The sequence below is a fragment of the Girardinichthys multiradiatus genome, chromosome 13 (genome assembly GCF_021462225.1).
Source record: "Girardinichthys multiradiatus isolate DD_20200921_A chromosome 13, DD_fGirMul_XY1, whole genome shotgun sequence".
In the NCBI taxonomy this organism is placed as follows: domain Eukaryota; kingdom Metazoa; phylum Chordata; class Actinopteri; order Cyprinodontiformes; family Goodeidae; genus Girardinichthys; species Girardinichthys multiradiatus.
This window is the reverse complement of record NC_061806.1, coordinates 42,786,497-42,809,713: the sequence shown is the minus strand read 5'-3', so window position 1 is coordinate 42,809,713 and position 23,217 is coordinate 42,786,497. Positions and strand designations below refer to the sequence as shown.

The following is a 23,217-nucleotide window of genomic DNA, read 5'->3' as shown; positions in this document are numbered from 1 at the left end:
CTCACACTGATGATGATCAGATAATATTGCATCTGATTAGCTGCAAAGGTGTACTTAGTTTTTCTCATTTTACAATTTTTAATTGATCATTTAATAATAAATAATGACTGTGTTAAATTTATTGTGTTTTAATTATTTTAGGACCACGTCGGTTTTAATATTTGCTTAAATGCTACAACCTTACAGTTAAAAAGAGGGTGTACTTTCTTTTTATTATAATGCATTTTAAAGGTAAACAAACAGAACTGCTCAGATATTTTTGAACAGAATGTGTTGTCAGAATTTCCTTTTCCCCCTGAAAGTAAATATAATACCAGTAATACCAGTAATGATCCTCTTTGACCACTGACTCTACAGAAGAGACACGATATCATCAGTCAGCTTGGAGATGCATGAGCAGAACATGAGAGGACTCCGAGGAGCAGAGGAAATTAACTCTCATCACCTTCTGCAGCAGCATCTCTACAAAGGCAGGAAGCAGGTAAACATGTCCATCAGGCTGGAGCTGCACACATCATCAAACACACATAAGTAACTATCAGATTTAATCTGTCCTCACATCTGCTCGTTCTCCGGTCCAAAGCACCGTCACAGGTTCAGCCGCAGACACTTCGACATCAACCAGGATGAAAATGAGGTGCAGGAGATCTTCCAGAGAACCATGAGGAATCGTCTGGAGTCCTTCAAGTCTGGAAAGATGGGCGTTGCTCCACCAAAGACCATAACTAAGCACACAAAGAGAGAGCAGCAGCCGAAGGTCTGAGCTTTTCTCTGTTTACTAAAAACGTTTATATGAAAAATGCTCCAAGGCTGAGATGTGTTTGCTCCTTCACCATTTAATGCCTTTCAAATGATGTGAAACCAAGAGCAGCTAACCTTTAAACTGGCGCTCTGTCTTATGGATATATGACCTACTAAGTCATTCTTTTTCACTTAGTATGCAATGAATTATGAATCCTCAGTTTTATTTATTTTATTGATTTAAAAGTTTCATAATTTCCAGAAAATACATTTTTAAAGCCACTTCTGTTGACTTATATCAGTAAACGTATTAACATTTCATACGTTTGTCTAAAAAATAAAAGTCTGAATTGTGTTTCCATTGCAGATGCTGAATGGAAAGAATAAATGCTGCCACTCTGGTGATGAAGGTTAGTTTCTGGAAAGTAACTCCAACATCTTTGAGTTCTAATATTTTAATTTCCAGGATCAAAAAAGCCAAAAACAACCTGAGATATAAAACCTAAGAAGTTTTATCCGTTTGCTGATCTGAAGCATGTTGGTGTGTGTTAACACAATGCCAGGACAAAAAGACCACAGCAATGACCTTAAAAATACACTGCTGTCTATTAACCTGCCAGCAGGACTTAAGTTTTCTAAAGCTGCATCTAAATGAACCACAAGACTTCTGAAACAATCTGTTTTAAACGGAGGTGACCAAAGTGGGGATGTTTGGCCATAATCCACAGCAGAATCTTAGATGTTCCTGAGCTGTCCTGGTGGAGGTACAACGAGGTACGACGTCCAGTTGTGGCGGTAACTTGTTTCCAACCTAAAGGTGGAAATCCATTCCCTTCTGTCTGGTAGGGGTCAGTGCCTTTAGCCAACAGACGGGGTGGTGGACCTCCTTGTTTAGAAAGAGGAGCACATGGTGAGTTCTAACTAGTAAGGATCACACTTCTGTTGGGAGTTATGATTATTGATTGATTAATCTTGATCAATAATTATAATTAAAAATCATAATTTGACTAAATCAATTTCTTAACCAAAATCCTCATTTCTGAATCGAGACCAGGGATGTTTCTGGTGTTGTAATTGTGGCTCAACGCCTTTGATAATTACAACCGTTAAATACTCCATAATAATTGTCACTGAGATGTCACTGTTTAATCGGCCGTTTCTACCGAAACGTGTGGAACTTTGACCTTATCTTGACTGACGAATACCTCTTGCAAACAGGCTAAGCTGTCCAGTGATTAAATGATAGATAAATTAATTAGCAGCACAAACAGGCCAAGCTGTTCAATGATTAAATGATAACTAAATTAATTAGCAGCACAAACAGGCTAAGCTGTTCAGTGATTAAATGATAGCTAAATAAATTAGCAGCATAAACAGGCTAAGCTGTTCAGTGATTAAATGATTGCCAAAATTAATTAGCAGCACACAACAGGTTAAGCTGTTCAGCTAGCTGTCTGATTCATATATGTGTCTTCCAGGTGTATGGGTTTGCTTAAAATGGGCACACAGGTTTGACCGTTCAAACTGTGGCTTACCCAAGTCTATGCTTTAATGGGAGTAATCAAGCAAACACACCCAAAAAGGGAAAGAAAAAAAAAAGAAGAGAAAGACTTTTGAAATAAACCAAAACCAAATTCAAAATAAAATTTTAAAAATGGGAAAACGAGACTAAAACATTCAATGCTGTTCTTAGCTTCAGATAAATGTTAGTGTTCTCTAATATGGATCTCCTACCTTCTTGTTAGACAACTAAGTTAGTTTTATGAGTCAGATCAAAACATGCTTCACACAATAAAACCCAGCAAAACACCAAACTTTTATCCAAAAGGGGTAATGAATGATCTGTAACTTCAACTTTCAACTTTAAGTTATGCCCTTTTGATCATAGGTGATGGAATTATCTGCCTGTGTTAATGAACTGAGTGATTAAAATCAAAGTGGGAAATGCAATTCTCCCTAGTGACCACCAGATGGTACCGAGTGCAGGTCTGCGGTTTGAGAAATCCAGCTGCAACTGCAATTTTATTGAATGGCCACCAGATGTAGGTGTTGTTCTCTACCTGACTGGGAGAATGTTGGTCACAACTGTAATTACGCCCAGCGGACATTGGGGGCAGGTCTGCTGCTTATCAGCGCTGATTTTCTGCAACTGATCCAGGAGGCTGACCGCTTGGAAATTAACTTTAAATTTTCCACAAGTTAAACCAACTTTCACCTTGCAAACACCTCTGAAAGATTATCTTATCCTCTGCAGCAGAACTGAGCAAACCCTAGTCAAATTATCCCCTAATTCACAAACGTTCTGTGCGAAACTCAAAAAATCTCACAATAAAACGTCTAGTTAACGGAGATCACTATTGTTTATTCTGTGCAACAGTGATTTGATGTCTGTCTTTTTAAGGCCCACCCAGGGACGCCATATGTTGGGAGTTATGATTATTGATTGATTAATCTTGATCAATAATTATAATTAAAAATCATAATTTGACTAAATCAATTTCTTAACCAAAATCCTCATTTCTGAATCGAGACCAGAGATGTTTCTGGTGTTGTAATTGTGGCTCAACGCCTTTGACAATTACAACCGTTAAATACTCCATAATAATTAATAACTATTACCAGAGATGTCACTGTTTAATCAGCTGTTTCTGCCGAAACGTGGGGAACTTTAACCTTATCTTGACTGACGAATACCTCTTGCACAAAATAAACACAGAACGCCTTCTGTTATCATCTATGTGAATATTTATTAAGTCACCTACTCAACATGCAAAGTTCTACACAAAAGGGGTAAAATATCTAACTAAGCAAAATAAAGCAAAACAGCAGTGGGTGTGTATTGAATCAACCAGCAGTTATGGCAAAAATGAGAATATGACGAAGGGGTGTGGGGGTGAGTGGAGGGTGGGGCGCAGCTCCAACTGTAACCCAGTTATACTCAGTCATAAAACCTCCCCCAACTCTTGAGCAGACAAAGAGTTATAAAACTTTTGGCGGCAAGCTAGCAAGCAGTGAGGTTGAAGATAAAGAAAAATGGGGTATTTCACCATGAGGTTATTTTAGCAGTCCAGTCTCACAGCGCACCTGCACTGACTCTCAGGTGGTAAATTACCCCACAAAACACGCACAGAGCTGAGAGCGCAGCGGCTTCAGACATCAACACAGCACATCAAAGTTTCAGTAACAAGGTTACATGGACATATCATTCAGAACACATTAGATTCTAACTAGCAAATCTCATCGCACTAAGACCTCCTACTCTGCTCAGGCTTTCTAAGAAATAAATAAAATAAAGGATGGATATTACTTGTTGTCGGCTTTCTTCTGAGCGGGGTCGAGCGAGGAAGGGAAAAAGGGGGGTGAAGCGTGGTTGTGCGTCCGCAGTTAAACTCCAAGAAAGCGGTCAGTCTTCGTCCTTTGGCCTCCTTGGCAAAAAGGGGAAAAACGTGATCTGACCATCAAAGTCGACTTAGGATGAAACACGGTGGTGATTTGTCTCCTCAAACTCCGTGTTTTTAGTTACGTGTTAAACTCACGTCTTCGATCGGCAAAGTGAAATTCCTGGCCTTCTTAGTCCAGAAACCTCAGTTATGAATTGTTCATTGGCCAACGAGAGAGAATAAATAAAATCCACTCGGGACTTTTCTCCAGGTGATGCTTCAGATGTTGGTGATCGGGTCACGATCTCCAGCTGAAGGTGGGGGTTCAAAATGGAGGCCCTGTTATATAGCGTCTTGTGACGTCAGACGTGGGACGCCCAGCCACATCAGCCACAGCGCCAGACGGCACTCTGCAGGAGCAGACTGCCCTGGACACAAAATGGCTGAAAACACCAGGAGGGCTGGTGGTGTCCAGCAACATGCACATGGTCCAATATTCAGCAAACAAGTGGTCCAACACTTCTCAACCATTTGTTGAGAAGTGTGAAATTTTAAAAGGAAGAGTCCAACTGGACCTCAGATGCAGGAGTAATAAATCCGTTTCTGTCCCAAGCCGGTGGGAAGTTGAAAACGTCATGCATCTCAGATGTAGTAAAGAAGTTTTCCCTTCCTGCCATTATGTGTCGTGTTGTGCTAAGAGAAGGCTCACCACAGAGTTTCTGGTGGTTTCCTTTGATGGGTACTTTAGGAAGACAATGTTCAATCCCCTTACTAAGGGTCATTCAGTCTTTGCCCTGCTGGACCTTTTCTGTTTAGACCGGTTATGGGAAGAGTTTCTAGGCCCAGCCATGGAGTTGAGGGCTTCCAAGAGCTTTGGATTTGACCAGTTTTCATGGATGAGACCATGAAAAATTAACCAATTTCTCCCTTCATGTTGGAGGCGTAAACCTGGCCACAAGTAAAGGAGTTTAGGTCATCTCTGGGTCCTGCTCATAAGTAGGAGCTCTTTAGGTGGAACATGGAAGCATCTGCAGCAATGCAGACACTGTGCAAGTTTGTTGTGGTTGAAGAAGAGCTGAGCGGAATGGAGACAAATTATGTTTAAAACCATGTAACTCAAAGGAGTTGTTCATCTTAATTCAAGTGATTTACATGTTCACTAAAAACATCATTCATCTTTTCAGATTTTGAGTTTTCAGAAGGAGACAGTGCTTCAGGCTATGATGCTTCCTTCCCCATGAAGATCAGCTACAGAGCAGGAGGTAGATCATCAACATGACTCCCTTTATTGTTTAAACCCAGCCAGTTCTGATGGTTCCTGTGTCTCCTGCAGCTGGAATCAAGAACCCAGCCTTCATGCCGGACCTGAACCCCTCATCGGCGATGCACATCCCTCCCTGGTTGGCGGATGCTGAGCCAGAAGTGAATCTGGTGGCTCCATCGGAACGAGCCCAGGTGAGGCTGCCATGGGTGCCGGGACACCACCTGCCTTCGCTGAGAACCAGGACTCGATCCGATGACACCTTCCAGGTGGAAGATGAAGAGCAAGAGGACCGAGAACACCTGCACCCACCTCCATCTCCCCCTCAAGATGATCACCTGTAGCCCCCCCTGATTACACCTGACTCCTAGAGGCACAGAAACTGACCTCAGACTTTACACCGTTTCCAGGATATCAACCACAGGGTCAGCGCCTGAACTGAAACTACGTTTCTGAAATTAACAACTTTACGCTCATCAGTAAACATCGTCTGTTGCTGTAAACATCTCTGGTTCAGATGTGATCCACAAACGGTGCTTCTTGAGTTTCCTGTCCCTGAATGTGATGTAAAACATTTAAAAATGATGTTATGGATGATAAGGAGGGGGTTTATAATTAGTGGGACACAAAATCTAATATATGATCTGAGTTCATGTGTGTTTTATTGTTTTTCTTAGATTTTAATATAAAACTGTTGTTAAAATGTATTATGCATGATATAGACACATTTATGTATTTATTCTCAGTTTGTAAAGTCAAATGTGCAGAGGACAGTATTTAAGATGTAATGCATATGTAAATGTTTTCTGACTGACTGAATGGAAACAGACTTTAGAAATAAAAGTGAACAACTTTTCTGTTTCTGTTGAGTTTATTTTAAACCTGAAAGTGCATAAATGTACTCCACAAGTGAGAACTAAATGCTCACACTAACTCACTTCTTTATCATGCACGCAGTCTTTCCTGTCATTAACCCTAAAGGGTATTTCAGGAAGTATTAAAACAACTAGATATTAGTCTATAATGTCATTTCATTCTTGCAAAAACAAACAGTCAGTTTCAGAACTTCCAAGCTGGCAGTAAGGAAAACAATCCTTTTGATCTAACCCCTCCAGTCGGACTGTGGGGGTCACCATAATATCCTTCTGCCAGGTTCAAACAACCTAAAATACTTATAACTTCACAAAAAGAAGAGAAAGACAAAGAATTAGTTATTTTACTCGCTGCGAGGAGAACAGACAGAGATGTGCTTTCAGTTACAAATCTCCTACCACTCTGAAAACCATCTGTCCGTTCCTCTCTTTTTATTATCTTTGGGGCTCCCTAGTTACAAAAAACGTCGCTCTCTAAGGATGGGAAAAACAGCTTCATTGTAAACAGGTCATAAACACCATTATCTTGTAACAACACACTTCCACAGTCTCCTCCAATCTTAGGATCAGTGTCTCTTCTGTTCAGCACAATCAGCCTTCAACTTTATGACCTCCTCATCTGTGACTGCTTCTTTCTCAGCTCCACCTTTGATCCTTGCCTGCAGACAAACTCATCACATCCTTACTCACACATACATCATGAAAGGTTATAAAGATCAAATAGTCAAATTAATAGAAAAGGAAAATATATAAGATAAATCTATATTCAATTATTCCAACATTTCCTCGCTGTTTATCTTATATTTGCTCATATTCTCATCTCACTTAACAGCCACTTCTTTTGGATTTTTTAACTGTAAGATTATTTTCATGAGTACAAAGACAATTATACTCAGAGGTACTTACTCTTCTGCTGTATGCTGTCCTGGTCTTCAACTCACAGGTGTAGACTGACCTGGAGCCTGAGATTCATACCAGGGGATTATTCTGCCCCTATGTGGGTATGAATACTTTTACAGATTGTTGAACCCAAGGTGTAGACTAACCTATGGGTATGATGATTTCTCCTCACCCCTAGGGGATTATTCTGCCCCTTCTATAGGGTGAGAAGGTAGCTCTTCTGTTGTCGTGTTCTCTCTCAGATTTTCCTGGACCTCAGCGAGGGATCTCTGCGGAGCGTCTGTCACTGTACACTGACTCCAGTGGTACCAGGTGTCGCCTTTACCCTTGAGTCTCACCGCATGTGAGGTTCTGTCTGTGACCTGGAATGGACCGGTCCACCTGGGTTCTGACCACTTCATTTGATCACCTTCAGCAGGACCCACTCAGCATTGGACGTGGTTGGCTGAGGTCCCTCGGTTAGTTTCTCTGGAACCTGTTTTGAGAACTCTGTAACCAAACTTAAGTTGGTGACTGAGGTGTCCTGCCAGTCCCCAGCTGCCAGAGAGCGCTTTACCACTCCTCCCAATTCCTTAGCTTGATACTCAGGATGCAAAGAAAAAGAAACATGAGGAACAGCTTCATCTGACAGTAAATACCATTCTGCTTGGTCAGGTGTTAAATCAACTGTTGCAGCCACACCCTCAAGAGCCACATAAATATTTTTGGATAAAATAAACCATGTCCTACCTTCTACTGTTTCATTAAACAAATCTGGTACCATTCTGTGTGACAACGGTCGTAGAACAGAGTGACATGGGGCGGGTCAGGCGGAGAGGTGTAGGGGCTGAGACTTTGAATCCAGGGTTTCCACAGCTGATACACAGAGAAGATGCTGCTTGGAGGTTCGGTCAACAGTCTCCAGTAGATGTCAGCATATGCCTCTGCCACTGGCTGTAAAAATATTGTTCATGCTGAAGCATTTGTCCACATGCCAAAAAGGAGAACAGTGGTTTAGGAGGTTGCTGTGTTCAGGCAACATGGGATCTGCTGTGCCCACGCTGCCTTGGTCCTCCTCAGGGGTGTCAGTATGGGCTATAAGACGGGTGTCCACCCATCTGTGGATACTGGCCCTGCTGGGGTGGTAGAGGTGCCATACCGCAGTTGTAGCACACATCTCCCAGTGCCCTGCTGGCTCAACCCCTTCCTCTGGGTGCTCCACACCATACACCACGACCAGCTGACCACCAACATGCCATCCGCCTCCACGACCGGGGACACTGTACCTGTAATTATTAAAATGTATAGGGTGCAGGAGGGAGTAATCCGTGTCCACAGTGGTTCCTGCCGGAATGTTCCCACTTCGTCCAACCTGACAGAACCAGAACCAGTTTGTTTATTCAGATAAAAACATGATCCAAACAAGGGGTGTCCAAAGTGTGGCCCGAGGGCCATTTGTGGCCCTTGGAATGATTGTATGTGGCCCCCAGCAGAGAAAGAAACAAACTTTTTTCATTTATTTTTGGGATGACGTTTTTTCAGACAAATGAAACTTGTTGAAATGAAAATGTTACCAACATAAAGTCAGTCTTTAAATGAACCCGTTGCTTATCTTTCGTTTCATAGAAACACAAACATGCAGCGAGTTTTACTCGAAACGGACCTTGGCTGACCCGTCCAGGAGCTCTGGCTGAGAGCGGCCCATCTCCTGTTCTTCTTTCCTTTTTCCTCTTTATCTTTTGAATGAATAATCATCTACAGACCCATTTACTACAAAGGTTTGACTGCTTTGTTTTATTAAAACACTGCGTGGTTAGATGTCGTTGAGGTAAAAAAAAAAAACACAATAAAAAACAGATTTTTCCATTTCTTCGAGGCCTGCAGCTACTTCCTCTGTTCACTCATCCGTATGAGTTTGACTTCTACCTGTGCAGCCACGCTGGAATCCAGGTGAACTTTCAACTTTACACTCAACCAGCTGCCGCCCTGCTTTCAAATCTCAGTCCTGCAATAAGTCGGTTTCCTCTTTCTCTGCTGATTGTTGAGTGACGGACGCTCGGCATCTGTCTCCTCCCTGCAGGGCACCAGTCGGCCGTCCCACTACCACGTCCTCTGGGACGATAACTGTTTCACTGCAGACGAGTTCCAGCTCCTCACCTACCAGCTGTGCCACACCTACGTCCGCTGCACGCGCTCAGTCTCCATCCCAGCTCCGGCCTACTACGCCCACCTGGTGGCCTTCCGCGCTCGCTACCACCTGGTGGACAAAGAGCACGACAGGTGAGTTTTATGAACCTCTTTCCTTTCTGTGATCTAGACATTGTGATCGCTTGCCCCCAGGTCTTCTGAAGGTCTTCTTGAGTTTGTGCAGAAAAAAGCTCCACAGTGCTGGATGAAACACAGACAGCCTGAAAGTTTGTTCCTAAATAAAATCAGGTTTAAGTCCACATTAGTGGACAAAAGAAGCAGCTGCAGGCCTGAAGGTCTAAATATGGATGGGAAACAGAAGAGGGTGTGATGGAAATTCTTGCAGTAAGCATTCCACAGTGTATGACCTTTGGTTTACCTCACTCCAGTGAACATCTGTGTTAGAGGAGGAAGCTGTAAAAGCCATTATCAGAAGTTTAATGGTTAAGGGCATTCGTTAGGGTGATGCCTCTTGGAGAGTAGATGGTTGTTCCTAGGTAACCTAGTCACCTCTGAACCCGGGAAGGGTCTGGGGTCGTAAAACACAGACTCTTTGAAGTTGAGATAACACTGTCATGTTCTGGTATAAATACTGTGTGTAAATGTTGATCGGGGCTCTGTTTCACTGACTAACCTCAGTGTCAGGGTCTTCAAACGCTGAATGCCTTTGAATAAAACTTATAAGACAAAGTCCGGATTTTCTCTTGTTATGAGTCAACTTCTACCCACTTTGATAAGAAAATTCCACAACAATTTTGGCGTCACGAACAGGATTGTAGTTATTATTACAGAGTTACAGTACAAAGAATTAGCAAAAGGTTTCAGCATCAGTAAATTTGGATTCATATAAGAGAAAACTGTTGCTGTGCTTCTAAATACTTTGAGATTTTTTGGAATATGTGCACTCATTTTTAAAAAAAACAATCCTGAAGATTGTCATAACAACATTGATCAATTATAGCATTAAAAGATATGGTTGAGAAAACATATTCTGAAAAGAGATTGTTAAAAATTTCTTTGAATTCTTGAAGCTTCAAATTTGGCCATTTGTCTGTCTTTGATGTTTTGTCTTTGTTTTGTTGGAATGAATGTTTGTTTATATGTTGCATGAAACAATAATCCATGTTTAGAATAATGTTTCTAAATCCCAGATTGATTAAACTTTGAGTTTTCAGGAGAGTTAATAAGCAGCTTGTTTCTGAGGTAGGTGCATGTTAACAGTTTTGCAGTTTAAGTTACACTAATGTGGGATGGGATGAAGAAACTGTGGGTCCGCCCATAGGCTGTCAATCAAAGGTTAGTTCTGCCTGACTCCGCCCACCTACTAGATTGGTTCATGCCTTTGCTGTCATGGTAACGCTCAGCACCTCCCTTCCTGAGTTTTAACACTGTTTAAGAGACAATAGAGTCAAAATGCTTGTAGTGATTGTTGCCTTAAAAACATGTTTTTTTTTGTATAATGATTAAGGATGTAGCATGACTTTTAGATTTATGTGTTTTATTATTAAAAGGTTAATGAAATAGTTTAAACTAGTTTGAAGAATTAGTTTTGCATGCAGAATCATTGGTGATTTATTAGATTGAAAGTTTCCCTGGTACCATTAAGCTAGCTGACAATTCAAGATATGCCAAAAGTAAGGAATATATTTTTGATAAAGAATCAGAGTCATGCCTTTATACTTGGTGGGAATTATTTATTAGATTCAATTTGTAGGGTTTATTCATCCAAATTACATTGGATGTCCATTAATCTAATACTCATCTTTGTACAAGACAAATTAGGATGATATGTGACTAATTTCTAAGTGAAACATTGATGAACTGAATAACTAAAGTTTGTGTTTAGTTGTTAATGGAACTGAATTGCAGTTAAAAACATCTGGATTTTCTTTATGTTGCTTTCGTTAAATTCATAGTGACACATAGTTATGTCAGAATTCATTTCTTTGGTTCTAGGTTATGTGATCTTGGTTACTAAAACATTTTTGTACAAACTTTTTGCTGGATTGTCGCATGGGTTGGACCCTGCGCCAGAAGAGGGGAATGTCAGAATAAAGTAACATGGGGTTCCAAAAGTTTTAGCACTCATGGGAAAAAGGGTAGCTCAGACCTCCAGTGAGGACTTAGTGACAATGCGAGAGAGACGTTGTACTTTGTTTATATAAATGGTGCATAGCTCCCTGAGACCACATTCTGAAAACCTCTCTGAAATTATGGTGTTGATTCTTTTGTGAAATTTTACATCTCCATAGATTAGACCATTTTTGAAATTCTTTTTGGGTATTCTGAAACTATGAAATGTTGACCTGTAATCAGACCTTCCTCAAACATCATGTCACATTTTTGATATTCAGAATATTTAGCTGATGGTCATTGCTAGTATATCAGGTGAAGTCAGAAGATCAATTATTTGGATTTTGTTGGATGTTTTGATGAAGTTCATGTAGTTAAGCACTTATGTTTGAGAAGGGGACTTTGAATTGAAAATTAGCCAAGTGTTGTGAAGGCCCTGTTCTCACTTATATGAGATTGAGACAAAGGACACAGGCAAATCTCAGTCCTTTTGAAGTGCTGTGTGGCAGGTCTCCTAATTTGGACATGGGGATATTGCCAAGATAATTTTCTTCCACATCTTTGTGTGGAGATAGGATGTTGTTTTACTGTCAAAACCTGTCCACTGTGTTTTCTCAAGTTTCACAGACAGTGAAGGCTGCATTACCAGAAACAGCCACTTCCACCCTCCAGTCCTTTATTCCTGGCGACTGGATTCTGGTCAGAGAATTTAGGAGAAAACACAGGAAGTCCAGGTGCTGGAATGGCCCATATCAGATCCTACTAGACAGCCAGAAAAGCTGCAGGAAAGCTGCAGGAAAGCTCCAGCTCCTCCAGTTTCATCTGGCTTCCAGGACGCAAGTCATCTTCCAACTGGATCATCCACGGCCTGAAAGGTGTGAGGACAGCGGACCACCACAAGATAAAGAACTGTAAGCTGATCACTGGCGAGTGATTGAACAGGTGGTTGAAGAACACTGTTCTTACAAGGGCACAATAATCCCTTGGGCAGTGCAACGTTATTTCAGAATCTACTTAAGGCCATCGCATTGCCTGAAAGTTAGAAGTCATAAGGTCATTTGCCTCACTGCACACACACCACAGTGAGAGACACATAGGAAACATACAGGGAAGACCTCTACACATTTGCACATAACCTTTCTCTGGATGAACTGGTGACGCCTGCAACAGAGAGACAGTCAAATATGCGCCACGATGCTTATTCTCCTTAATTTCTTAAGCAGGTTAGAGTTCCTGTTTCTAAATATATTTCTAGAGGAGCTTCCTACGACCGCCCACCTGTACCAGACTGGTAACAGGGCAGCTTGAAGCCACTCAGGAGAGTCGGCAGGATTTTTTGTTTTTTAAGTTGTGTTTATAATTTGTTTTCTTTAAAAAAAGAAACTGTTTGCTTTCAGTACCAGAAGAAAGGACATTCCACTTCAAGGTCACGATGCAGTTAAATGGAAGATGGTCTGTTCTGATGCTAATGATTGGTATTTCAAGTATTTTTATAACTCTTGTGTTCATTTGGGAAAAGGTGCAGCAAAGACAATGTAAGGCTAATTTGAGGAATTGTGTTAATAATGCTCATCAGCTGATTTGAAGAGAGATCCATCACTTTTCTGACTACTATGATCATACTGATAATGTCTGGTGGCAACTGATGCATCAAACCGTGAGGAAGATAAGAAAGGACAGTTGCTATGTTTGTTGTTTGATTCCACATGCTATTAATGATCGACCATTTTTGGTACCAGTTCCTATTGATACTGCTTATACTCTAGCTACTTTCTTTCCAGATAACCGGTTGGTGGAGGTCATTTTTCCTTGGGTGAGGAATTATGCTGTACAGACAAGCAGAAATGTTAGTAAATTTTCTAGTGAGACTAATTTAACGTGTGCGTCTACAGGAACTCTTTATAGATTTCGGGGTAATAGAAATCCAATTAAAGATCCAGATATTTGTATTGCTCAGGAGGAAAGCACACCTTATTTCCTTGGAAAGACGGTGGGTTGTAAAACTATTATACCAGTTTCATGTGCCTTGATCCACAGTAATACATCTGGACCTTGTCCTGTCAGGACTGATCCGTATACTATTTCAGAATCTTTGGCTCCAGATCCTTTTGTGTTAACTCTTAATCTTACAGCCTTACCGAATGGAAGTCAATTGTATGGCATGGCAGGTAAATTAACCAGGGTTCTTGTTACTTTTCCTAGTAGAGATGGGTTCTCGTGTCCTAAGAACATGGTTTGGATGTGTGGAAATAGATCATATCTGTATCTGCCTGCTACTTGGTCTGGAGTATGTTATCTAGCTCACTTACTACATACGGTCACAACTTATACTTCAATCAGCCTAAGCTATTAGAACGATGAGTTTGCAAACTAGAATGGCTTTGGATTATCTGTTAGCTGAGAGGGGTGATGGTTTTGAAGAATTTTCCTTTAGTTGTGATTATCTTGTAATCAGAAGAAAGGAATGTGATGGAAATTCTTGCAGTAAGCATTCCACAGTGTATGACCTTTGGTTTACCTCACTCCAGTGAACATCTGTGTTAGAGGAGGAAGCTGTAAAAGCCATTATCAGAAGTTTAATGGTTAAGGGCATTCGTTAGGGTGATGCCTCTTGGAGAGTAGATGGTTGTTCCTAGGTAACCTAGTCACCTCTGAACCCGGGAAGGGTCTGGGGTCGTAAAACACAGACTCTTTGAAGTTGAGATAACACTGTCATGTTCTGGTATAAATACTGTGTGTAAATGTTGATCGGGGCTCTGTTTCACTGACTAACCTCAGTGTCAGGGTCTTCAAACGCTGAATGCCTTTGAATAAAACTTATAAGACAAAGTCCGGATTTTCTCTTGTTATGAGTCAACTTCTACCCACTTTGATAAGAAAATTCCACAACAAGGGAAAAACATTCAGCCTTTAAACTGTTAGGATAAAAATCTATTCTGATGTCACCATCTGCTGCATCAGCCCTCAAGCTTTCACTTAAACATGCTGAGTCTATAGTGTCCATAGAAATGTCCGGTAGGACAGCAGGTTAGCAGGTCCTTCATATGTTCCTGCCAGAACCGGGCAGAAGACGTGTCAGGACAAAGATCTCAAGCAATGAAGAGAACGTGAAGGTCATGTCTTCAGGAAGCAGGGAGGTACCTCACCACTAGGTGGCCACTTTTCAACCAGCAAGTCCTTGCAAAGCACCTCCTGTGTGCCAAGCAGTTCTTCATGTTTTCCATGAATGAAACAAAAGAAATTGAATCAGATTGTATCTTTGTGAGACGCTGCTGGTGCCAAAGATCCAACTTTTCCTCTCGTGTGTTCAGGCTTGTAGCTCATCATAGCTATACTCTTTGGTCATATGGGAAGATCTAGATGGTCCATTAGTATCCAGTGGGGAGGAGAAAGTCAGGAGAGATGTTTCTGAGAGGTAGTGGCTTGGAGACCTAACAAACTGGTACCATACCCTGGCATTTAAAAACACAAACCCAGGCTGCCTGTAATTTTCATTTGCAGCGAATAACTGCAGTGTTAAAACCTCCTGTGTGGCCAGAATACGTTTTATCGACTGGTGGTTCTGTAAAATGTAGCAGCAGTGAATGGAAGCAGCTAAAAGTCTCACTTTTCTGCATATGGTCCGTCTGCCACTCAAACTCCAGCAGTCCATCCTCAGGTAGTTTATCACATGCTAGCTCTAGGAAGCTAAAATCCTGATTAACAGTCGGTTGTTAGTTCGAGTCAGAGAGTGGAAAACGGATCATGCTGCTGTCTCCTGGAGGTTTTCTATCTCCTCATTCTTTCAGAGCTCATGAAGATGGTCAACTCTGACTTGTTTTGTTTATGGAAGTTTTTTGCTTTTATTTTCCTTCAGACCATCTGTGTTCCATCAGCCAATCATCTTCCTCGGAGCGGACGTCACTCATCCTCCAGCCGGAGATGGGAAGAAGCCATCGATCGCTGCGGTGAGAACATCTGGCATATTCCTGCAGGAAGTCTGACCAACCTAAACATGCATCTGGATCCTCTGCTGCGATCCTGTTTAAATTTAACCACAAAAACTCCTCAAACTCTAGCAGGGCAGTAGGCTTGTGGCTCTATGTTGCCCCCTACAGTTGAAGCATTTAAAATGCCCTGGATGTCTTCACCATATCCATCAAGGTGTTTTCTTTTCTGGAAAAAACCCTGAAAACTGAGGTGAAAGGAGACGTTATGAAGTGATCTCAGAGAAGATAAATGTAGCATCATTACGAGCTTCAAAGCTCCAACATCTAGCTTCATGTCGAGCCCTGCTGTGATGTCACTGTACGTCTGCACCACCCCGCTCTAACCCTCCAGCTGATCTTCCTCTGCAGGTGGTCGGCAGCATGGACGCCCACCCCAGCAGATACTGCGCTACCGTCCGGGTCCAGAAGCCCAGGCAGGAGGTCATCCAGGACCTGGCTTCCATGGTGAGAGAGCTCCTGATCCAGTTCTACAAGTCGACGCGGTACAAGCCGACCAGGATCATCTTCTACAGAGACGGAGTGTCAGAGGGGCAGTTCAGACAGGTGACCCTTCGCTGCCACCTCTGAACAGTTCAATGAAACATTGAAATATTACTCCTAATGTGTTCATCTATATTAGGATCAGATGGAAACAGAGAAGAATTCAAAGTCCATTAAAGCCAGTTTAATCCTTCACAAAGTCGCAGTTCTGAGCTGCGGAGGAGACAAGATAGATTTGAGACTTTCTTTAACTTGTGAAAAAACATTTAAATGAAGACATTATGACAGCTGGCTTCTTCCAAATTAATATCGAAAAAGGGACTGAGCCAATTTTCTGCAGCAGAGCAACTAAAATTCAATAAAAATCAATCCAGTTTATTTATATATCCTAAGTTCACATCGCAGGTCGTCTCAAAGTTCTTCACAACAGTCAGGTTCATTCATTCCTATTAATCGTAATCATTGAACAGTTCAGTCAGATTCAGTTATTTATTCAAATTGGATAAAAAGTTTTTCTATCTAAGGAAACCCAGCAGATTGCATCCAGTCAGTGACTTGCAGCATTCACTCCTCCTGGATGAGCATGTAGAGACAGTGGACAGTCACTGGTGTTGACTTTGCAGCAATCCCTCATACTGAGCATGCATGTAGCGACAGTGGAGAGGAAAAACTCCCTTTTAACAGGAAGAAACCTCCAGCAGAACCAGAACCAGGCTCAGTGTGAGCGGCCATCTGCCACGACCGACTGGAGGTTTGAGAGAACAGAGCAGAGACACAAAGAGAACAAAGAAGCACTGATCCAGGAGTACTTTCTATGGGAAGGAAAAGTGAATGTTAATGGATGTAGCTCCTTTAGTCGTTTCATCTAGAAAGAAAGAACAGATAAACTCTGATCCAGTTTTCAAGGTTAGAGTCTGAAAGAGAGAACATAGAGTTAAAATGTCAAATGTTTCACAGCCACCTTCTCTACCCAAACACCAGAACAACTAGACCCTACTTCTCAGAGAGACACCCTACTTTGCATGAAGTGAGAATGCTCAGTGATGGCCTCCATGTTGGTCTGTTTGTGCAGGTTCTGCACTACGAGCTGTTGGCCATCAGGGAGGCGTGCATCAGTCTGGAGAAGGAGTACCAGCCAGGGATCACCTTCATCGTGGTCCAGAAGCGCCATCACACACGGCTCTTCTGTGCAGATCGCAGCGAGCGGGTGAGAGATGCAGGACCTAATACTGTGGAGTGAAACACCACAAACTGGGAGGTGACCAGTTTGACTAGACATTTAAGGTTAAAACTCCAGTCGCTGTAAAGCTTCTAGGTTTAGAAGGTGATGTTTAAAACTACCTTTCCTAATGGAGCTTCAGGGGACATTGGTGGATTTTTCAGAGAGAAGTTCAGAGGAACTAAAGGTTCTGTATGGTCCTGGAGTCACATGTCAGGAAATCATCATATCACCAGTCTGCAGCTTCCTGTAGGAGGACCTCCTCCTGTTGCAGAAACAGAGGAAGTAGCTGCAGGCCTCGAAGAAATCTTTTTTTTTTACCTCAACGACATCTAACCACGCAGTGTTTTAATAAAACAAAGCAGTCAAACCTTTGTAGTAAATGGGTCTGTAGATGATTATTCATTCAAAAGATAAAGAGGAAAAAGGAAAGAAGAACAGGAGATGGGCCGCTCTCAGCCAGAGCTCCTGGACGGGTCAGCCAAGGTCCGTTTCGAGTAAAACTCGCTGCATGTTTGTGTTTCTATGAAACGAAAGATAAGCAACGGGTTCATTTAAAGACTGACTTTATGTTGGTAACATTTTCATTTCAACAAGTTTCATTTGTCTGAAAAAACGTCATCCCAAAAATAAATGAAAAAAGTTTGTTTCTTTCTCTGCTGGGGGCCACATACAATCATTCCAAGGGCCACAAATGGCCCTCGGGCCACACTTTGGACACCCCTTGTTTGGATCATGTTTTTATCTGAATAAACAAACTGGTTCTGGTTCTGTCAGGTTGGACGAAGTGGGAACATTCCGGCAGGAACCACTGTGGACACGGACATCACTCATCCGTATGAGTTTGACTTCTACCTGTGCAGCCACGCTGGAATCCAGGTGAACTTTCAACTTTACACTCAACCAGCTGCCGCCCTGCTTTCAAATCTCAGTCCTGCAATAAGTCGGTTTCCTCTTTCTCTGCTGATTGTTGAGTGACGGACGCTCGGCATCTGTCTCCTCCCTGCAGGGCACCAGTCGGCCGTCCCACTACCACGTCCTCTGGGACGATAACTGTTTCACTGCAGACGAGTTCCAGCTCCTCACCTACCAGCTGTGCCACACCTACGTCCGCTGCACGCGCTCAGTCTCCATCCCAGCTCCGGCCTACTACGCCCACCTGGTGGCCTTCCGCGCTCGCTACCACCTGGTGGACAAAGAGCACGACAGGTGAGTTTTATGAACCTCTTTCCTTTCTGTGATCTAGACATTGTGATCGCTTGCCCCCAGGTCTTCTGAAGGTCTTCTTGAGTTTGTGCAGAAAAAAGCTCCACAGTGCTGGATGAAACACAGACAGCCTGAAAGTTTGTTCCTAAATAAAATCAGGTTTAAGTCCACATTAGTGGACAAAAGAAGCAGCTGCAGGCCTGAAGGTCTAAATATGGATGGGAAACAGAAGAGGGAAAAACATTCAGCCTTTAAACTGTTAGGATAAAAATCTATTCTGATGTCACCATCTGCTGCATCAGCCCTCAAGCTTTCACTTAAACATGCTGAGTCTATAGTGTCCATAGAAATGTCCGGTAGGACAGCAGGTTAGCAGGTCCTTCATATGTTCCTGCCAGAACCGGGCAGAAGACGTGTCAGGACAAAGATCTCAAGCAATGAAGAGAACGTGAAGGTCATGTCTTCAGGAAGCAGGGAGGTACCTCACCACTAGGTGGCCACTTTTCAACCAGCAAGTCCTTGCAAAGCACCTCCTGTGTGCCAAGCAGTTCTTCATGTTTTCCATGAATGAAACAAAAGAAATTGAATCAGATTGTATCTTTGTGAGACGCTGCTGGTGCCAAAGATCCAACTTTTCCTCTCGTGTGTTCAGGCTTGTAGCTCATCATAGCTATACTCTTTGGTCATATGGGAAGATCTAGTTGGTCCATTAGTATCCAGTGGGGAGGAGAAAGTCAGGAGAGATGTTTCTGAGAGGTAGTGGCTTGGAGACCTAACAAACTGGTACCATACCCTGGCATTTAAAAACACAAACCCAGGCTGCCTGTAATTTTCATTTGCAGCGAATAACTGCAGTGTTAAAACCTCCTGTGTGGCCAGAATACGTTTTATCGACTGGTGGTTCTGTAAAATGTAGCAGCAGTGAATGGAAGCAGCTAAAAGTCTCACTTTTCTGCATATGGTCCGTCTGCCACTCAAACTCCAGCAGTCCATCCTCAGGTAGTTTATCACATGCTAGCTCTAGGAAGCTAAAATCCTGATTAACAGTCGGTTGTTAGTTCGAGTCAGAGAGTGGAAAACGGATCACTGCTGCAGCTGATGTTCATGGATACATTCAGAACCTGTCAGTTGATGGATGGTCTAACTGGACTCTGACTTTAACAAACTCCCATCATGTTGATCTAATGAAGGTTTGAAACTTAGACCTCAGATTTATTAAGGTAAAGAAAAATACAGATTTTTAGAATCTTTAATCTAGAATGTAGAAGAAAAATAAAGTGTGGAGATCAAAATGGGGAAATCAGGTTTGTCCTGCTGAGCCCAGTTCAGTGGTGGAGATCCGTCCTTTGTCCGTGTCTCACTGTTGTTTCTGTCTGCCTCAGCGCTGAGGGCAGCCACATCTCAGGGCAGAGTAACGGCAGGGACCCCCAGGCGCTGGCCAAGGCCGTGCAGATCCACCATGACACCCTGAGGACCATGTACTTCGCCTGAATGCCCATGGAGCTCCAGAGGCGATCAGTGATGAAGCCTGCTACTCCCTCCTGATTGTCTTTAACTCTCTGGGTTTATGTGCTGTGAAGAAAGCAGCCTGTTAGAACCTGTAGACGAAGCGGTCCTGATCCAACTGCTGAGCAGCCTTATGTGGGTGGGAGGTGAAAACTCTGCCAACAACAACCTGATGAAGCGTTTGGAACCAGTGATCCAGGCGTGAGATGAGGACCGTTTGGGTTTTACTGCTCCTGATATTTATGGATCTTTTCTCTTTTTAACTTAAATTCTCCTGATTTCAGATCCTTGTTTTAGTTTAGAACCGGTTCTGATGTGCAATAAGGTTTACTGAAACGGTTTTCAACTCCGCCTTCTAATGGGTCGTCTTTTTCAAAGTGCCTGATTGGGTTAAAATCAGCTGGTACGAAGGGAACCTTTTAATTGGACGGGTTCTTCCCAACAGGGTTCTGCTCATTAGTCACAAACTAACAGCTTTAGATTTAAGAAACCAAACTTGTTTTCCTGCCAGGCGAAACGTAGTGGGGTCTGTTGGTGTCAGAGAAGCAAGTCTGTTGGTGCTGGGTTGGAAAATGTCTTCAAACTGGACTTTCTGACGGAAACCGTCTCTGTGGTTCGGACATAAGCAGCGCCTCGTTATGCAATAACGATCAGATGTTTGGGTTTTCTGCTGCAGTGCCGCTGAGCCTCTTCTCTTTAATCCAAACGAAGCTGTCGGAGCTTCATCACTCGGACCAAACCTACGTGCCTGCTCGCTCGCAGCTTCGTGCCGATTGGCTCGCCACGTCCAGCTGCTGTAAGAATCAGATCACACGTGTTCTGGCTCTGAACGTTTCTGGTGCTTCATCAGATGCTCTTTTAGGTTCTAAACCATGAAACCATCAGAACCGCTTGTTCGCGTCTGCATCTAACGTGTTCAACATGTTCGATTGTATTTGAAGGTTGGGACTGAGAATGGACCTCCAGAACCTTTAGGCAGGACATTCTCTCACAGATGCCTTTAAGCTCCTCAAATTGAAGCATTTTGAGGTCCGCATGAAGACATATTTATAATTATAGATTTGAACCAAATGCACGTTTAGCCACTTTTTATCTGAAAGAACCTATTTAAGAACAGAATTTAGGGATAATAATCAGATTCTGAGATCAAGTTTGAAAAATCCTTGATTTTTGTTTTGTTTCGGGTCAGGTTCTGTTTAAAAAATGTTCCGCCATGACTTCCACTCTGACCTTTTAGTTCTGGAGTTAAACCTGGACCTAACTGAACCTGACTGGACGGTGATGACTCCTTCACAAATGAAATGGTGGATGGTTTGATTCTGGGACTAAAGTGGGTTTTACAAAGCAATTCTACAACGTTCTGGTGCCGTTTCTTGACTTTTACTCCAAATGGAGTTTTTTGGTTTTGTTTTTAGTTTAGTTTCTGTTTCAGAACCTGCAGCAGTTTATCTGAAACGCCATAACTGTGATTGGACAGTTTGAACCACCACCGTCCAATCAGGTTCAGGTATGAAAGAACGGCTCAAATGAAAACTTTTAACTCTAAATTCATGAATTTTGAACTTTTAACGGAAAGATTTAGGTTCGTGCATCTCTTTCATAAATAGATTTTATTTTCAGAAACTGGCTTTTGCTTTTAAATAATTGAATTTTGAGCCAATTTTCTTTCAGTAAAGGGACAAGTAGAGATAAAACAAATTGTAAAAGTTTTGCTTTTAAATACGTGAAAAATGAAATCCCTGGAAAACAGAAATGAAACAATCGAGCCGGGGGTGTTCTTCTAGGTAGCTCCAGGTTGGGTCCAGGTGTCTCCAGCACATTTCATGCCAGTTTTCACAGATTAATGCAGAGTTTTCTGTGGATGACGTGGCTGGTTTTTCCACCTCAGAACCAGAAGAATCCAACCCGGTGGATCTTTGCCAGAACGGCGACATCTAGCGGAACAACAGATAATAAACAGCATTTTATTCTTTGCTATAAATTTTATTTAGTTATTCCTTCTAACTTTGAGTGTGAAAATAAAAAGCAGCTCATATTTAATTTATTTTATATTTAAAAAATAAACAAAATGTTTTGGTTTTTTTTGCTCATTTTTGAAAACGAATCCAAATTATTCGCTGATCCGTTTTCTGCTGATGTTCCATATTTGTTCATTTATCTTGTAAAACTTTAAAAGAGGTTCTTATTAAAAGTCGAAATGTATGTTACTGCGGCACAGATCAAGGTTTAAACTCCAGGTTCTGACTTAGTGAGTGACCCTTTGGACTCCAGAACAGAACCAGACATCATCTTCCAAACAGGATTCTGCTGCAGGTTCAACAACATGATGGATCCGATTCTTCTTGTTCTGCCTCAGAGCTGTTTTTATTAGAGAGGGAAGGTTCTGAAGTGTCCCTTTGGACCCATGTGACCGTTACAGACTGTGCCTTTGCTGATGGTGCTGATGAAGTTCTGGCCTACATTAATATGTGCAGATCTGTGACCCCGCTGTCATGTGTTGTAATATTTGTGTAATGCCAAGTAAATAAAATATGCAGAACTTGAACTTTCGGAACGGACCGGGCCAAAAAGCCCGTGAGTGATCATGGAAACTCTGGAGCACGACCGGAATCCAAACACCACTGTTGGTACCGAGTGTGTCAGTGTGGATGTGATGAAGCGTATTCATTTCAGTCTCCATGTGTGGGCTGCAGCGCCCCCTTCTGTCAGTTCCTCCTTTATGTTTTCAAACAACAGCAATAACGGGTCGGAACTCTGCAGTGGGTCTGTCGGACTCTGGAAACACGAAGGAAGAAATCTCTGCAGGTTGCACTTAAAAACTAGCGTTGAATCCTGATACTGTAAGAAAACTGTTTTCTCTCTTATTTGGAGCCTTTTTGTCGTATTTAATTTTTTGAGTAAAGACATTGAAACAAGTTGATTTGTGTGTTTGGGAGAAATATTTTCTGCTTTAAAATATTAGGGGGATACAGCACCTGGAAAACATTCACACCCCGTGAAGTTTTCCACATTTTGTCACATTTCAACCGAGTGAATTTTGTTGGGATTTTCTGACAGATCAACACAGAGTAGCGCATAAAATGGAAGGAAGAAAAAACATGTTTTAAATGAATAAATCTCTGAAACGTGTGACATGTATTTGTATTCACCCCCACTGAGTCAGAACTTTGCAGAATCTCTGCAGTAGGTCCAGCTGCCGTTATTTTGGGGTTTGTTGTTGAACTGGATTTTATTTAGAGGCATCACAACAAAAGCAGCTGAATATATTTGCATGCCACACTCTTCAGATTTTTGATTTGCTAAAAAATGTTGAAAACATGAATAACTTCCACTTCAGTTGCGCACCGCGCTGCGTTGGTCTGGGGACTCCAGCTTAACTGTACAAGAAGATGTTTCTGCTTTCTGTTAGTTGATTTTTTTTGGG

The 23,217-nt window shown here is 42.1% G+C and overlaps 2 protein-coding genes and 1 long non-coding RNA gene across 3 annotated transcripts in view; all 3 read left to right on the top strand.

Annotated features, from left to right (window-relative positions):
• Nucleotides 1–6,239, top strand: part of LOC124878841 (sodium/hydrogen exchanger 3-like) — a 34,282-nt gene extending 28,043 nt beyond the window's left edge. The window contains exons 12-16 of the mRNA XM_047382973.1: nt 358–481; nt 584–757; nt 1,109–1,151; nt 5,306–5,383; nt 5,455–6,239. Coding sequence (XP_047238929.1) covers nt 358–481; nt 584–757; nt 1,109–1,151; nt 5,306–5,383; nt 5,455–5,726 — 691 coding nt within the window. The 3' untranslated portion in view covers nt 5,727–6,239. The remainder of the gene's footprint in view (nt 1–357; nt 482–583; nt 758–1,108; nt 1,152–5,305; nt 5,384–5,454) is intronic.
• A 2,792-nt stretch (nt 6,240–9,031) lies between these two features.
• Nucleotides 9,032–9,646, top strand: LOC124879972. The gene is made up of 2 exons (XR_007041185.1): nt 9,032–9,083; nt 9,214–9,646. It is a non-coding gene; the product is annotated as an uncharacterized LOC124879972 (long non-coding RNA).
• Nucleotides 9,647–15,010: 5,364 nt separating this feature from the next.
• LOC124878734 (protein argonaute-3-like) lies at nt 15,011–22,713 on the top strand. Its single transcript, XM_047382815.1, has 7 exons — nt 15,011–15,051; nt 15,250–15,340; nt 15,731–15,925; nt 16,935–17,069; nt 17,859–17,960; nt 18,091–18,290; nt 19,670–22,713. Exons 1-7 carry the CDS (start codon nt 15,011–15,013, stop codon nt 19,776–19,778), a joined length of 873 nt encoding a protein of 290 aa, XP_047238771.1. The 3' UTR covers nt 19,779–22,713.
• Nucleotides 22,714–23,217: the final 504 nt, after the last annotated feature.

Excerpts from the sequence above, each read along its gene's own strand:
- LOC124878734 (XM_047382815.1), top strand. The coding sequence starts at position 15,011 with ATGGTCCGTCTGCCACTCAAACTCCAGCAGTCCATCCTCAG. Across the intron at positions 15,052-15,249 it reads CTCCAGCAGTCCATCCTCAG|ACCATCTGTGTTCCATCAGC; the intron begins GTAGTTTATCAC and ends ATTTTCCTTCAG. Across the intron at positions 15,341-15,730 it reads AGAAGCCATCGATCGCTGCG|GTGGTCGGCAGCATGGACGC; the intron begins GTGAGAACATCT and ends CTTCCTCTGCAG.